This window comes from Cervus canadensis, chromosome 22 (genome assembly GCF_019320065.1).
Source record: "Cervus canadensis isolate Bull #8, Minnesota chromosome 22, ASM1932006v1, whole genome shotgun sequence".
Taxonomy (NCBI): Eukaryota; Metazoa; Chordata; class Mammalia; order Artiodactyla; family Cervidae; genus Cervus; species Cervus canadensis.
The window spans coordinates 48,354,390-48,371,549 of NC_057407.1; the positions used below are offsets into that span (position 1 = coordinate 48,354,390).

Below are 17,160 nucleotides of genomic sequence, written 5' to 3' on the forward strand. Positions count from 1 at the left end.
AAAAAAAAAGAACAGGGCTTCTGGGACTCGTGGGACTATAACAAAGGATCTAACCTGTCGCTGGGGTCCCAGAAAGAGAGCAGGAAAACAAGAGGGTAGGGCTAAAAAAAATACTCAAATAATGGCTGAAAAGTTCCCACATTTGGTAAAAGACATAAACCTGTAGATTCAAGAAGCTGAGCAAAGATAAACCTAAAGAAATCCACACCAAGATATCATAGTCAAACTTTTAAAAACTGAAGACATCACACTCTCCTGCAATAATTTTTTCTTTTTTTTTTTTGTATACTGTGTCAGTTTTCGCTGTTATGCTATAGTAGGACTTCCCTGCTGGCTCAGATGGTAAAGAATCTGCCTGCAATGCAAGAGACCTGGGTTCGATCCCTGGGTTGGGAAGATCCCTTGGAGGAGGGCAGGCAACCCCCTCCAGTATTCTTGCCTGGAGAATCTCCATGGACAGAGGACCCTGGCAGGTTACAGTCCACGGGGTTGCAAAGAGTCGGACACAACTGAAGCAACTTAGCACGCACGCACATGCTGTAACAACAAATGATCCCCAAATCTCAGTGGCTTATAACAATAACTACTTATTTCTTACTCTTGTTACACATCTGGTCAATGTATCACTTATCCCAGGACCCAAGCTAAGGGAGAACTCTCCTATCTTTGTCTCATGACAGAGATAAAAAGATAATGGCGAAACCATGCAAGGGTTCTTAAAACTGCTGCTCAGATGTGGCAAAGTCAGGTCCACTCAAATCTCATTGGCCAAAGTCACACAGCCAATCTTAGTGTTGGTAAAGAAATGTACCCCACCCACTCTAACAGTAGGTACTGTGAACCCAGGTAACAAAGTATGTGGATGCATAATCCAAATACAGGGAGGGAGAGAAGAATTGGAAGCAACAATCTATTCCACCACAATCTGCTCATGGGGTCATAAATATTCATTTCCTTCCTGACTGCCCATAAAATGCATTCATCATCTTCCCAAAACTTTCCCAAAGTCTCACCCAATTGTAGCATCAAACATTATATCCAGGATCTTGTGAACCACCCCAGATCTTGAGTTAACTTTTCTTGGAAACCTGTGAATGAGAAATAGGAATTATCTATCCTACCCATTCCCAACATACAGTGGTGGGACAAGAAAAAGAGGCAGGGAAACACACTACACATTCCCCATTTAAAAGGGGAGGGCGTGGGACTTCCCTGGTGGCCTCATGGCTAAGACTCCGAGCTCCCAATGCAGGGGACCCAGGTTCAATCCCTGGTCAGGGACCTAGATCCCACATGCTGGCACACTCAAATAAACATTTTCCAAAAAATAAAATAAAAGGGGAGGGTGGCCCAATCCAGGTGTGTGGTAAGCGAGAAGCAGCCTTCCTGCAGCAGGGGAATAAGCAATGGGAAAATTATAAGAGATGTATCCATACCCACATTTTAACTGCATCTAATCTTCAGAGTAAAATTTTAAATGGCCGTATTGTTTACCAAGTGTCGTATATTCACATATGTTTGGTGTTTGGACACTTCTGAAGAACTTAACAACAAAACCTGATTAAAGAGGATCTTAAAGGAAGGCACAAGGGAACTGTTATTATTACAGAAACAATGGCTGAGTGTGGAAGGCAGGCCTCTGCCTCACCCGCACCCCCACCTACACCCCCACTGTAGCACTGCTGCAAGCATTATTTCAATGCATCTTTGACACTTCAAATCTGAGTGAAGCTCGTTTTGAAATGCAGTGCTCTTAACAGTATACTGATTCCGAATGCTCGCCCCCACATCACATCTTTGGAATGTTGGGGAAAGAGTGCCAGACAAACCTGGCACCGGTCTTCTGAAGTGTGTCCGTGTCTGGCAATCAGAGGTTGTTGAGAGAAAGATGGGTTGGTCCTGGATTGTTCTTTCCAGTGTGCTGACCATATGGACAGGCAGATCATCATGGAGTACTGAATCAAAATGACTATCTGAGATGTTCAACAGTAGAGAACATGGCGTTAAATGATAGCATACTGAGGATAAAATATCGTGCAATTAAAAGCAGTTTCACAGAAATTTTAATGGGCCTTAATATAAATAGAATTATAATTGTAAGCATGTATACACACACACATAGAGCCTATTCTCCCATACAAGCATTGACACATTAGAAGAATACTCCATGATTAAATGCATTAAAAATCTTTCCAAATACTTAGCCATTTAGCTCTCTTGACAAACAGTTCCTCATTATAATTCGCCCAGACAGAACATAATTCTAAACTACTTTGAAGAGATTTCAATTTAGGAAAAAACACAATAAGCACATTTTATACAGTAAATAAACTTTATTTTTCTGTTCTGAGATGACATTGCCAACAGTCACAGATTTGCATACGATACAGTTATGTATTGGCTATTTACAATTTACAGTAGTATTTTTTCCTCTGAAAAATATAAGTACAAAAGCTAAGTAAACAATGAGGTACTGCCATTTGGATTTATCATATGTCAGAGCTTAAAGAACTAGTCTTTAGCAAATATTCAACAAATCAATCTGGATAAAATAGTCAATTAAATGCTCTAATTTATCAGAAAAAAATCCACTAAATTTCACCTCAAAATGTATTGCACAAGTCTTTAAAAAAAATCACCCTAAAAATAAATAGGAAAGTCAAGCAGTTCTTTAAAAAGAGGGACAAAAAGAATGGAAGAAAGGAACATGAAGTGAGCCCATAAATCAGGTTAAGTTATTCAAAATATCTTTTAAACAACACAAAACTCTTCCCAACAACAACAACAAAAAATTGATAACCCCCAAAACTATCATTGTTTCTCCACTGATATAATAATCTATTTTAAAGGCAGTCTGCAATCTTTCCGTGGGCCAATGTCAGATTTTTCTTGGTCTTCTGGCTACATGAGGGGCCCTGAATACAGCGTCGTACTAACAACAGCAAACGTGCACAGTTTTCCAGGTCTGTCCAGCATCTCTCTCCCCACTTCTTCAAGACGAAGGTCGCAGCCATGACTGGAAAAGAAAAAGGATGAGAAGAAAAAAGAAAGGGAAAAAAAATCTATTAAAGCTAACTTTTTGGGAGATTTATTTTTTCAAGTTAAATTATATTAAAATTATATTCTACGGTCTGAAGACTGAAGTACAAATATTCTAAATATTAAATCCTGAAGGAATCTTCTAAACATTACAGTTCTTAGAATGATCTTTTAGTCAGCAGTCCTGAAAGCAGGATCTGTATATGACACTGGAAACTGCAGCCTTGTAGCACGTACCAAAGGCTACCAGGTCACATTAGAGAAAGCCAGGAGTAAGTGTGCTAGCGTGGGAGAAGCCTTCAAGGATGAAGGCTAGATTTAAGAGGAGAAAAGGTTTGTCCTTCTTCTCTAATGTATTGATGGTTTCTATATATTACAGTTCTCCCAGGATGCTAGGCATAGCAGCAAGGGACAATTGCCTTTTGGTTTAAAAAAATTATGTATGCCTCATCTGAAATTAACAAAGTTAATTTTAAAACCTTAATATGCTATAAAATATGATGCTAAACCTTCCTAATAAGGTTTCTCTAGATAAGATTCTAAAAGCCAGTGGTCAAATCAAGTATGAGGTTAAAAATGCATAAAAATAAACCACCAAAGAAGATTAAGTAACTGAGAGAATCTTTCAGTTCTAGAGAAAGTAATAAAGTCTTCTTGACTTGTAAATGAACAATATAATCCACCACTCAGGATGTATCTCCAAGAGTTTACTATTTATTAATATAAAACTCATTCAACACGCATGTTAGTCCTAGAAATCTAGAGAAGATAAGAAAAAGATCTCCTGTGATATTTAAAACCTTTTTTCAATTATTATTTTCAATGTTAGCTTGCACTGTTGCAGGAAGAGAAGTTCATGTGTGATTCAATAATGTTGCACAATGTCAATGTCATGAGAGACCAAAAAAAGGCTGGGAGGACTTTTCTAGTTCAAAAGAGACTAGAATAGAGACTAGTCAAAAGAGACTAGTCAAAAGAGACTAGAATATGATGACAAAATGCAATCTCCCAATGGATCCTGGAATTTTAAAAATTATGAGACATTATTTGGAAAACTGGGAAATGTGAGTATTTACTATATATTAGATAACAGCATTGTATTAATATTAAATTTCTGAACAGTGGCAACTGTATTGTGAGTATATAGGAAAAGGGTCCTTATTCTTGAAGATACTTGGTAAGATATTTGGTTTATGTTTGACAAGTAACTGTCAAATGCTTACAAGCTCAATGTTTCAAAGCAACTGGCAAATGTCATAGAGGAGAAAAAATATATATGGAGAGAAAGCAAGAGTGAGAGTGAGAAAATCTGGCAAAATGTTAATAACTGGTGAATAACCTAATAAATATAGGTGAAGGGTGTATGAGTGTTTACCTAAGTTTTACAAACCTTGTTTGAAATTTTTCTAACTAAAAGTTGAGAAGACAATCAAGTTATCAATCAACAGAAATGCTACATGGTAGCATTTCAAGTGATAAATGATGCTATTTAAATGCAGTAAGGAGCATGATACAGTATTTACAATATTATAAACAAAGGTAAAGGTGAGGACTTACTGAGTTAGATATGGGATTTACATGGCTAATGACAGCTTTAGACAATCACTAAAACAAGTTAACTGATACACATTAAAAATAAAAATGAGATTCAAATGTAGGCAGAAAGGATACTTGAACTTAAAAGGTTAAAAAAATGCTGTATATTAACATTTTAAAACTTAATACAGTTAGGTGCATGTTAGTTGAATTAATAATCACAGAGAACCTTTAATTATAAGTAAGCTCTATTGATTGTGATTCAGCTTGTCACTTGTGAAAATTCGTGCCAAATTTGAGATAAAGACATACCTGAAATTTTTAGGGGTTACTAAATCATGCTAATAGCATGGATAATATGTAATGGTGATGGGAGGGGTTGTTTAAATGTGAGGACAATCAAATGTATCCAAACATTTTAGATGCCTCCACCTCATTGTACTAACACGTTAATTAGAAATAGCCACTTTCAATTAAAGCAGGCTGCCTAAGGGTCTCCTCAGGACAAATGTGTTATTTTGCTATACTGTATGATCCCTTGGAGCAGGAAATGGCAACCCACTCCAGTATTCTTGCCTGGAGAATTTCATGGACAGAGGAGCCTGGAGGGCTACAGTCCATGGGATTGCAAATAGTTGGACACAACTGAGTGACTAACACACATGATCCCTAGAAGTAATAAAACTGCCATTTATTTTTAAATTAACTTTACTAGTGCTCATTATTTCAGACTAGCCTGACTCTAAGCAGGCTGTGTAATATTTTACATTCTGGATTTGTGAAATGTATCACTCTTATCTAGAAAATGATTTTTCATTTCTCTCATAATCTTTATTAACTTTGAAGACCATTCTCAAGAAATAAAACACAAAAAGGAATATAAAATACATAAACATTTCTGGGGGGATTTTTTGGCAAAATGTCAAACAGCAATTTTGAAACTTTCAATTGCTATTTAAAGAACTAAAATTTCCTAGAATTATAGAATATTGGTGGTGGTGATTATTAATCTATATATTAAAGCCAAATTAACAGAAAATCCTTGTATTAACCCATAGCATAATCATATTTTCATTAAACAAAAGAACAAAAGAATTCCAGTAAAATGGTTAGTATCATGCAATACATTTGATTTTTGCACAAAAGACACAAGACATATTATTCTTCACTCACCACATGCTACCTAAGCACAGACTGATGGGTTACTCAGAAGATACCACTGCGAGGTGAAGTGTACTACAAAGCCAGGAAGAAAAAAAGCTTATTGGGTTAGTTTTAAGACTTAACACAGAGATTATATGTGTTTATGAACTTCAAAGGATTAAACTGAATGTACTTAAATTTCTCACATGCCCCCAAACCAAGGAATCTATAATCGCTCCCTCCCATCCTAAGTAACTGTAACACTACACAGCAGAGACTTTACTCGGAACTTAATTTAAACACAATTATAGATACATCTTATACTTAAGCACATATTTATATGCTAGATACAACTAAGTCATGATTATTTGGTTTATAAAAGGATTTGTTTCATAATTCCATTCAAGCATACATTACAATTTGATTTACATAATTTCATTTTACCACCAAAAATTTGGGGGGAAATGTTGATGAACATGAATACAGTGCATCCATACATTGAATTTCCCTCCTAAAATATGTTAATTTTATCAATGAACAACTCTCTTGTAATTCAACACTATATTAGGAAATGGTTTCAGGAATGATGACCCAAACCAAAGTTTGCCTTCAAAGGGACCCAATCTCTGCAAATACGGTTTTACTGTAGCAGCCTTCTGCAATAAATTCAATGTCCTATTTAACATGGTCATAATCCAAGATTATTAACTGACCTCCTGGTTTGCTTTAAAACAGTATCAGCAAAGAAAGGAATTGTTTATAAGATCTGAGCCTACTCTTAGTGTGACCAACCTTGGAACCATCACTTTATTTATCATTTATATTTAATGTGCAGTTAGTAAGAAGCAACAAAATCAAAAGACAAACTAGAAAATAATATTTGCAACACACACAAAACAATAAGGCTAACATCCTATTGGAAAACTTGCGGGAGTATGCAAAATATATATACATATGTATGTTCCCTGTGTCTATGAATGTTAGGTATTGAAAAACTAAAATAACCTAGGTGTCTATGGATAGGAAATTGATGAACTCAACTGGAGGACATCCATATATCAACCAATCAAAAGAAGAAAGTAAATCAGTTTGTAATGACGTGGAATATAAAAATAAGCGAAAAAAGCAAGCTATTGCACACTCTCATTTTTATAAAGTAAAACACCTAAATGATAGAGGAATAAATATAATTATGTAATTATAAAGCTGGGGTTGTTCACAACACCAATAGCAAACATGATCTTGGCAGGGTGGAAAGAGCTGGGAGCTGAAAATCATCGAGGTCTCCCTTTCTAAGCAATGTTTCTTTGCAATGATCACATAATACTATGTAATCTGAACAAAATTAAGAGGCAAAACCACTTTTGAGATAATAAATACATGGTCTACAGGTGCAGTATTTTTCACTATGCATCGGTTTTGTGTGCATCTGTTTCTTGAATCTACCTTGCATGCCGCTAGAGGCCATGCAAAGGAAAACCTAACTGTCCACTGGAATGGAGAACGTTTATACCTATTGATGCTGAAAAGTTCTGATGGTTTTATTAATTCAGAGGAGGTTTTTTTAAAAGAATTCCAACCAAAGGGAGAGAAGTGAGAAACACGAAGTACAAGACCATGCCTAGAGTAAGGACTGATCAAGGATTTGACACAACACGAAGGGTCAGCGTGAAAGCAAAGCAATAACAAAGTCACCAGAAGGTCGGTCTTTAAAAACAACCAGACTAGATGGGAAATGCAAACAAGCCAAATCTTATTCATTAGAATAGAAAAATTTTCTTTTAATAGAGTCAAAAAAAACAGCCATTTAGTTTAAACGTGTCATTAAGTTTGCTAGCACTCTAAATAAGAATCACTTTTCAAATAACAAAAGAACTTCTCAATCTCAAGACATCATTTAGCACCTCATTAAAATAAACTTCCTTACTGTAATTATCCTAAATAAATAAGACTTTCTTTAAAAAAAAAAAATCTGATGGTGTAAGGGCAGTCTTACTCAATTAGACAATGAGATAAGCTAAATATTTTTGTATTCACTATTGTTCCCATCCTAAAACTCAAACTACTCTGGCCATTTAAATTACCTAAACCATCACAAAATCAAGTATCAGGCACAAGATGCTAAAAACTGAGAGGAGTAAAAAGGCTGCCTTAGGGAACACAAAGCTGTGTGCATCTGGCATGTGTCTTTAAACTTCTGACTCCTGCATATAAGGCCATTTTTTCTCACTTGAAAGAACTTCAAAATTCACAACTAACTTAATACTTCAGAGGAAAAGAAACCTTGAGATAGAATAATCCAACATATTCATTTTGCCAAGGAAGGCCAGAAATATGAAAAGCACTTGTTTGCTCAAAGTCATCCAGGGCTGAGCTGTTGAGTGCTAGTTCTCCCCACAACAACGCTGCACGTGGCTGACACCCGAAGGTGCAGAGGCTGGAGGTGGGACACGGCTGGAGCAGGTATCCTTCCCATAAAGTGACCTGACTGTCGCACTGAGTGAGGTCTCTCATGGTTTCCCTTGAACAAGTCTCATTTTCTAGGAAAGACTAGTCCTACACATTGCTTCACGGCGGCTAAGGAACCAGCCCCACCAGGGCCACCATCATCACAAGACTCCAGCTGGGGCAGTGAACATACTTTGGTTCTTCAACAATCCTAGCAAGATAATATTAGTTTCGTGAAGAAACAAAGACTCTGTGAAGAAACAAGTCTCAGAGATTCTGAGACTTGTCAAATGAACGATTAGAATTCCTCCTCTCCACACTGTGACCCTTAAGTAAAACAGACTTTAATTATGCTCAGTAATTTAATCTTACTTAACAGATAATAGTTTCTCATCTACAGAGTACGTTCTTGAAATTAGGTTAAACTCTGAAACCACTTATTAAATAATAACTGTTGAATTCTGTAGTGGGGTTTCTCAAAGAGTATAAAACTCACTGAGGGGAAGGGACATATGTATGGTACAGAGGTGATAAAACTGAAAAATACCTTGTGACAGTCATGGACAGTTTTTGATCCATGCCAGAGAGCAAACTTATAATCATGAGGATTATAAAGCAAAGTTTTTAGACAGTTTCCCTCCTCTAGTATCTGTTAAATGATGCCAGTGCTGATGTGGCCCACACTGTCCGTACAAGGTGCAACGCACCATCTCTCAAGCGCCCCAGTTACTAACAGAGGGGGGAGCTCTGCAATGTGGCGGGGTCTGCTTGGCTTACTTATACCAGCTGTGCAGTCCCCAAATTTAAAATAACAAAGCAGTCAGCACTGCTGATTTTAACAGAGAGGAAACGAGCTGTGGTTACAACAAACTGCATAAATAGCCCATCTGGAACATAAATTTAAATTAAAGCTAAGGTGACTAAGTAACTTTAAAATGATTATTTTAAAAACTCCTAAAAAGCTTTGCTTTCTATACATTTAGATGTCTTTCTACTGGATACTTCCATAGAAAAAGAGAAGTCACCATTCTTAGCAGTGCTTCGCTCTTATCAAGTACAGCTCATCAGTGTATGAAGTAAGTTGTGATTTCTTTAAGAGGTTTGTTCAAAAACAATGATTCCCATCACTCATTTATGAATGACAGTGACTTTAAAGCCAATGTGACTTAGGCTTCCACTTTTTCCATATAATCTTAATTTTTCATCAAATAAGGAAACAATCATGAATGACTCTATCAAGTACCAAAATCTCTTTATATTGACAAAAGTTTAATCAAATTGATGTATACGTAATCTCTGGGATCTCCCTCACTTCATGCTCACTATAACATTTCAAATTTCCTAAGCATCTGCTTTTATAACTTGAATTATATTACATAACCATGTCTTTTATTCATGTATGAATGAACGGATGCTTTTCCCTCTGCCTAAAATGAAAGATTCCACAAAGTCAACAACCATACCTTCCATGTCTTCAATTTTCCTATATTCACCGTAACAAGCATCAATAGAAGAGTCAATTGAACTCATTTATTAAGCAAAAGATAATGATGGATGAGACTGCTTAAAACAGTAGTGGAAGTCTGGGGCTTTCTTTCTGAGCAGGTCAGCCTCTGGGATAAGTAATTAGGAAGGATCAGTCACCAGTTCATCCCTATCTAGAATGAGTACCACTTTATTCATGAATAAACAATGTAAAGTTTTGCAAAGATTGTTTTTCAGTTAAACTTAAGAAAGAAACTTTTCCATCTGTCTTCAAAGGTTTTTTGTTTGTTTTTTTTTAATTATTTATTTTAATTGGAGGCTAATTACTTTACAATACTGTAGTGGTTTTTACCACACATTGACATGACTCAGCCATGGGTGTTCATTTTACATGGTTCACTATTTACATGTAATCTATTCGAACAGTTTCTTTCAAGGCAAAACAATCTGCGGCTGCATGTGGGGGACTGGTGGGGGGGTGGTGGTACAGGGTGAGGGCAAATGTCCTACCACATTTGCCAAAGCAGTGACTTAGGACGAGTCTATACTATATTCCAAATCCTGACAAACTGCAGCCTAACAGTAAGAGGAGAGGCTGGCCATACCTCATCATCAAGAGCCTCATCATCAAGTAGCAGCTACAGGAGAATGAACGAAGATTTAAAAACAAAAGAAAACTTTCTATTTACTTCATTTTAAAATATTTTTACCATAATGACAGAATCATGTCAACAGGCTCAAACTGCATTTGAGATTTTGTTTTCATAAAGACAGCTGTTTTACTTGGTGAAGAGGAAAACCACTCTAAGTGAACTACAGATGACAGAATTGGATGTTTGCTAGAATTTAAAACAACATTCTCTCTAGTGATGAAGGGCATACATTATAGTTACCTACTTCTTTATCAAAAATATCTAGATTCAGAACTAACTATAGAGATATGACAATATTTTTCAGACCACTAGATACCAGGGATGAATGTTTTACAAAATAAAACAAAAACCACAATTAAAGGCTAGCCAGAATAACTGCAACTGTCCCAGAAAATATATAATAGATAAGTAACACAATATACAATGGAGTTGGGCCTAAAGTCAGGGATGCTGGATGACTTTAAAGGATGCCAAGAAGATGTCAGAGTATCCATTGGGTCAAAGGAAAGGAGCATCACAGGGGGCTGATAAGTGCCAGGGGGGGTTAGCCTATAGGATAAAAGCCTTCTATCCAGGCCATCTCAGGGTTTTTGGTTGAGTTCCACAGGTTAGAACCAGAACAGACTTGTGACCCCAACAGAAAGGGCAATTTGGGTTCATGATAAGCCAGAATTTGTTTAAGAAACACACACAGTCTGTAGAGATAAGATGGTATTCTTTGAGATGCAATTACTTATTGACTTAGTCCTTCTTACTGGAGACACTCAGATGTGAGCTAACCATCACTATAAGAGCAGATCTTTGTTTCCTTTAAATAGGTGAGTAAAAGAAGAGCAGTACTGTCATCACAAAATAGGTACAGAAATTGCAGGGGAAGATGTGGAAGTCCTGCAGGCTACTAGCAAGACAAGAAAAGACAGAAGAAAGAGAAAGTTAGGGGTCAGACAGGAAACATCACAAGTTCATTCTGCTTAGAATGGATCTTCTTATTCCGGTATTGGTGCAGGGCAAAAAGAAGTTAGACAAGGGGGATTTTGTATAATTTATGAAGTGTGTATTTGTTTCATTTCAATCACAGCTGACTCCACACAAAAATTTCCCAGTAATTCAGTTATCTATCAATACTTTCCCTTGAAGGGTATAGGCCAAAAGCTCAAAAATGCTTAAATTCTTTCACTCAGAATTATTGTATTTGGAAATCAATTGAAATAGATTTAGGAACTGTAATCTACCAAACACCTACATCATGATATAATTTGGTTTAAAAAATTATTACTCAACATACCAGAACAAATGTCTTTTCCATCCTTCCCAGAAAGAGCCCAAGTTCCAGAAATCTCTTACAGCTCATGTAAGTGTCAACCTCATATACATTATTAAATAAGACTGTTCTTTCCTTGAGGGCATCCATTCAGATTTGCCCTCAGTTTAATATTCATAATGTAGTTTCATATTTCAGGCTATGCTACAATAAAGATGAAAACTTTTAAACTTCTCTTACCAACTCAGTCTTTGTAAATGAGACAGAATATAAACAGACAAGATAAAGTCATCTTCTATATGTAGCCTATACTTAAAGCTTACCATGAGTCGAGCATCTTCTCTTTCCAAAATTTTCTGAGTCTGATCATCAGGGAACTTCAGTACAGTGGTTATAACCTTTGCCATGGTCTACAAGAAAGATAAGAGACGGTTACTAGACAGAAGAGTGGATGACTCTCACCCCATTCTGACATGTTCTGCCAGTGGAATTCTTTAGTGCTCTCAATGGAAGCCACGACCAAAGAAGTATGATGTGAAGGTATCGGTCAAGGAAATAACAGTCAATTCCAGAATTTCAATTTGAAAGGACCCCTCACAATGCCTGGGTTGATATTATTTTAAGAAGATGTATTTACAATAGCATGAAGCTATATAAAGTTCTAGTGTTCTTGGCCCTTTGTAGTATTAAAATGAAACTTTATTACTCATTCATTTTATAAGGCTTTTTATTTGTAGAAATCTATCTAGTAAGTGATGTATTGCCAAAACATATGCTCTAAATAATCAGAATTAGATACTCCCAAGTTCAGCTTGAACTAAATCACATCATATATCTCATAAACATGGGCTACTGCATGAACATGAACATGCTTATAGGTATTTTTTTAAGACATGCAGCACATCAGCCTAATAGAAATACAAATTACATTTTAAATAAACACAAGATGTTTTATTTGGTAGAAAACAGGATGAGTCAAAACATTACACATGGTGGCTTGCAAAACAAGATCATAAACTGTGCAGATCTAAATAAATATACCGTAAGCCAGACTGTCACCCATAAGCTCGTGGAAAATTCTCCTCAAAGGCTGAAATTCCCTATTTTGTATCAAGATGAGATGGTTTGAGGGAGACAGAGAGGAAAGAAGATACCACTTATGAAATAAGTAGGATAACAAGTTCAGCGCTCACATACAAATTCAGGTACTAGTGCTCTGCTGCGGCTGAGGAGCAGTACTCCTTACTACAGGGCTACAGAGGATGGGAGGCTCACCCAGGGAATTGACTCTTAACATTCTGTGTTCACAGGTGCATGACCGTGCATGTGTTCTGGGCAGACTGCGGGGAGGGAGGGAAGTGTGACCGCAGAAGGTCACGGAGCAGAAGATGACATAAAACAGTTAACCAAAATTTTAGGAACACAAAGCATTAGGGGAAAAGCATCATTATTTCCAGAAGAATGGAGCTGTTAGAAAAGAACTAACATTTTTAAAATTCCTACTATGTGTTAAGCCTAGGCAAGGCACTTCATGTATTTCTAATACTCATTTCAACTAACAGATCAACTACTACTATTCTTCAACGCCAAACCCCAAACCATAAAGAGCAAGATTTTAGTGTCTGACTCTGCTTCTTTTATCTTTGCCTCTGCCAGCTTGATGATCAAAAAAATACCTTTAACACAACTTAGTTCCTGGAGAATACCAAAGGCATTTTACAAAAGTCCTCATCCTTTAAATTGTACTGCCCAGATGGAATAGAATCTTCTGTGCTAAACTGAAGTCTAGAAACCAAGCATATATGTGGCATGAAATGGCAAGAGAAATAAGTAGTAGTAACTGTTTCAATATTCTTTTTATTAACACTCTGTGAACTTAGCTTATCAAGCTCAAAAAACCCCAAAGTCCATTTATACTCATTATGAAACCATATATATTATACACTTATGCACAAGCATGTCTATCAAAAAAAAAAAAAAAAAAGAACTGTGGCTAGTTGCCTCATCACACTTCTAAAAATATTAAATGGGAAACCCACCTCTAAACTCATCAGCGATGCTGAATTTGCAGCTGGTTACCCAGTAAAGACTTACAGCTCTCCCCTGGCTTTAACGGAAAGCCCAGGTTCTCTGCCATACCATGGGAAAGAAATCAGCCTGTCTACTCTACATACAATATCCTCAGGCCCTGGGAAGTAAGGAAAAGTGCAAATGAGCCACCTGGTTTAGAAGTGGCTTCTCCTACCAGGTTTTCCTTAGGGAGAGAATTCAATAAAGGACAGAATGAGAAACACTTTCTATTGAAAAGGAGAACAGGCTGAATTTAAGTACCAAAAATAGCATGAAGGATCAAAATCCAAGGGAAAAAAGTGCCAGGACAGAAGAAAGAGAGGAGTTTACTTAACTTTACACTGTAAGAATGTGTATCACACATGTGGTCTTTAAAAAATCATCTGCCTCATCAAGGAAGGAACACTGTGTGCAAAAGCAGATGAAGAAAGACAGGTGGGATAACATACAGATCCTACTGGGCAAGAAACAACGGCAGATGATAATCAAATCACAAAGGCCATTAATGTATTCTGGCTCATTCTAAAACCACAGCCTGGTCTCCATTTCAAATTCTTTGTTAATATATAGGAACTGGGCAAATCAACAAAAGGAATGTCTAAAAATAGACATCGTGTCTACCCTTGAGTGTGTCAACCCTTGCTTGAAAATCTTCAGGGCCACCCTCCAATAACCTACAGGTGGAATTCTGAAATGCTCCAGACTGTCTACACCCTGCAGCCCTAAGCAGTCACGTCCACATCACAGAGGCAGTGCTTTAGTTGCAGCAGACTCCTTGTCATTCCAAAGCCCACACTCAGTTTCCTGTCTAGGACTTTCTGTCTGGGCCTTCCTCCTGTCTGAGCTCATCTATCAAAATTTATGCCGCCTTGTAAAGGCCTGTATACACACCTCCTTCCCCATGATTCCCCTGACCTTCCCAAAAGTAAATATGGGGATGCTGCTTTTCAGAGCCTGTATCACACTATGATTTGCTACACTCTGTATCACACTGTGCCTAGTGAGAACAGCTCCACCTTCCCACCATATGGTTCAGTTTGGTCAGTTCAGTCGCTCAGTCGCATCTGACTCTTTGCGACCGCATGAACCACAGTGCACCAGGCCTCCCTGTCCATCACCAACTCCCGGAGTCCACCCAAACCCATGTCCATCAAGTCGATGATGCCATCCAACCATCTCATCCTCTGCTGTCCCCTTCTCCTCCTGCCCTCAATCTTTCCCAGCATCAGGGTCTTTTCCAACACTATATGGTAAACAGCTTAAAATTAGGGATGGTATCCATTTTCATCTCCAGATCCATCATGGCGATAAACATCGGGCCACATACAGTAAGTGTTCAATAAATATGCAATAAATTAAACTAAGTATTGACTACCAATTTTCAATATTGACTTATAAAATGTCATGGCAGAATGAAAGCCTACTCATTCTTAGTAACCAGAAAAGCACACTGAAAGCTGAAGATGCAGCTCACACAGAGCCTCCTCGGCCCAGATCCCTAGCTGCCTGGGCCTCAAAAACATCGCTTAGAGCTGTCTCCCAGGATAACCGCAGAGCTCCGAAAGCATAGGCTGAGACCTGGCTGAACTGGCCCCACCCCAGAAGGTAACTCCTGCTGGGCTGGGCCTTTCTTTAGGAATCAGACTCTGAAAGGATCTCACCCCATACATGCTTGCAACTTCCAGGAGACACAGGCTGAGGCAGTCACACTCTTATTTCATAGATTGAGAAAAGGCTAAATAATTAATTCAGCAACAACTCTGGGATCATAGCTTTAGACTCACAAATACACCAAAGGAGCTAAACTTCTGAGAGGCTATTTTTCTTAAAGAAATGCTTTTCCCCGTTCCCTGCAATAACAAGGTAACTTTATCTAAGTCACCTCAAATACAGGCTGCTATCCAACAAGGGCATAATAACAGAAAGTTACATTTCATTAGCTTTGTTTTTTAAAGATAAGGAGAAAATTCAGTTTTAGCTATCCTTTGAATTAAAAAAAAAAGTTCTTAAGAAAAAAAGGCACTGAATTACTGTGAATTAATACATCCATCCTATGATACACATTCAGGATCACACTGGATATTTCTTTAACTTGAACTATCTCATACACTGAAATTACATTTCTGTTGTATCAAGGATTCAAACGATCTCTAGCCCTGTAATTCCTGATGCTTAGCAGAATCTATAGCCTATGAATTCTTAATATTCTTTTGAGAGATTTTTTATGCCCTTATTTTTAGGTCTTATTTGCAAAAACAACCCTTGAACTGTCTTCATTCCTGAATTTAGGGCTTAGTAACTCCCACAAACCCATACATTAAAACAGTTTCTTAGAAAACTCATTATCCCATTCTCAGCTAACATATAAGGACAATGTAAAAATTCATGAAGGTAAAAAAGTTGATACAATATCAAAAACAGAAATTGCTTCAAATGAAAAATTTTGTTTTAAGAAAGGTTCATGAATTTCCCTAAGTATATTTAATTCAATTAAAGATGTATTTACAAAATGTCCACTATAAGGCTTTTAAAAACACTGCAGGGATACAAGTAACAATAAGACTAGACTCCACACTATAAGGGACCTTATAGCAAATTTAACATTCTAGAAAACAAATTAACCAAGCATTATTACTTATGCAGTGTGGTCATTTTTAAATGATCAATATTCTATATGTACAAGAATAACTCTTACACTGACCAAAGTACAATATTTCTAAATACTCCTACATACCTACATAGTCATTCTTAATTAGGACCATTTCCAATACTATCCACACTACCCTTAAGTCTCCATGAAAATGAAATTTCATCTCCTAATCTTAAGATCTGAAGTCAAAAATATCCACATGCTTCACAAAGTATTAAGTCAATGAAATTTTTATCTTTATTATTTAGCATCAATAATCAGTATTTTAAAATTAATATCTTATAAATGTAACAAAGATAAGGGAGATTTGCCAACTCACTTTTGCAAACTGAGAGCAATAACACAATTACCTATTGCCTACTATCAGCACATATGGTCTGCGAGCAGTGAACACACAACATCAATATGTGTATTAAAAATGGGATACATTTCCTTCTAAATTAAACCTATGACAAATCACCAGACACGATTTATACCTTAGTCTCACGACCCATCATATACTCAAAAAGCACTTTGCGCAAATACTCAAACTCGGTAGGTTCTCCAAAGAGTGAGACATCAGTTTGGTACAAATTGCCACCTGTCAAACAAACAAACAGATTAAACTGTAAAGAGAAAACCAGACAAGCTACTTAGCACTTAGAAAAAGATAAATTAAAAAACAAAGGAACAAAGAGAGAGGCATTACTCTTGTATCAACTGTATAGTATTAGATTGCAATATGATATGTATATACATTATATACGATAATGTATATAGCATTCCAATTGGTATTTTTCCTTTAGAAGAGAAAACAAGTATTATTACAGCAGTTTTATTTCTCACATCTTTCTCCTCATCCAAGATTTGCCCTTCTTCTGCTTCATCTTTCTGGC

General features: G+C 36.8%; 1 protein-coding gene across 5 annotated transcripts in view; it reads right to left on the reverse strand.

Moving 5' to 3' along the window:
- Positions 1-2,317: 2,317 nt before the first annotated feature.
- The window catches only part of GOLGA4 (golgin A4), a 112,631-nt gene continuing 97,788 nt past the window's right edge, over positions 2,318-17,160 (reverse strand). For 4 of the 5 annotated variants that reach the window (XM_043441858.1, XM_043441857.1, XM_043441856.1 and 1 more), the window contains 4 exons: positions 16,762-16,865; positions 11,889-11,975; positions 5,749-5,811; positions 2,318-3,016 (listed from right to left, as the gene is read on the reverse strand). In XM_043441858.1, coding sequence (XP_043297793.1) covers positions 5,782-5,811; positions 11,889-11,975; positions 16,762-16,865 — 221 coding nt within the window. In that variant the 3' untranslated portion in view covers positions 2,318-3,016; positions 5,749-5,781. The remainder of the gene's footprint in view (positions 3,017-5,748; positions 5,812-11,888; positions 11,976-16,761; positions 16,866-17,160) is intronic. The other variant, XM_043441855.1, reaches the window with a different exon arrangement.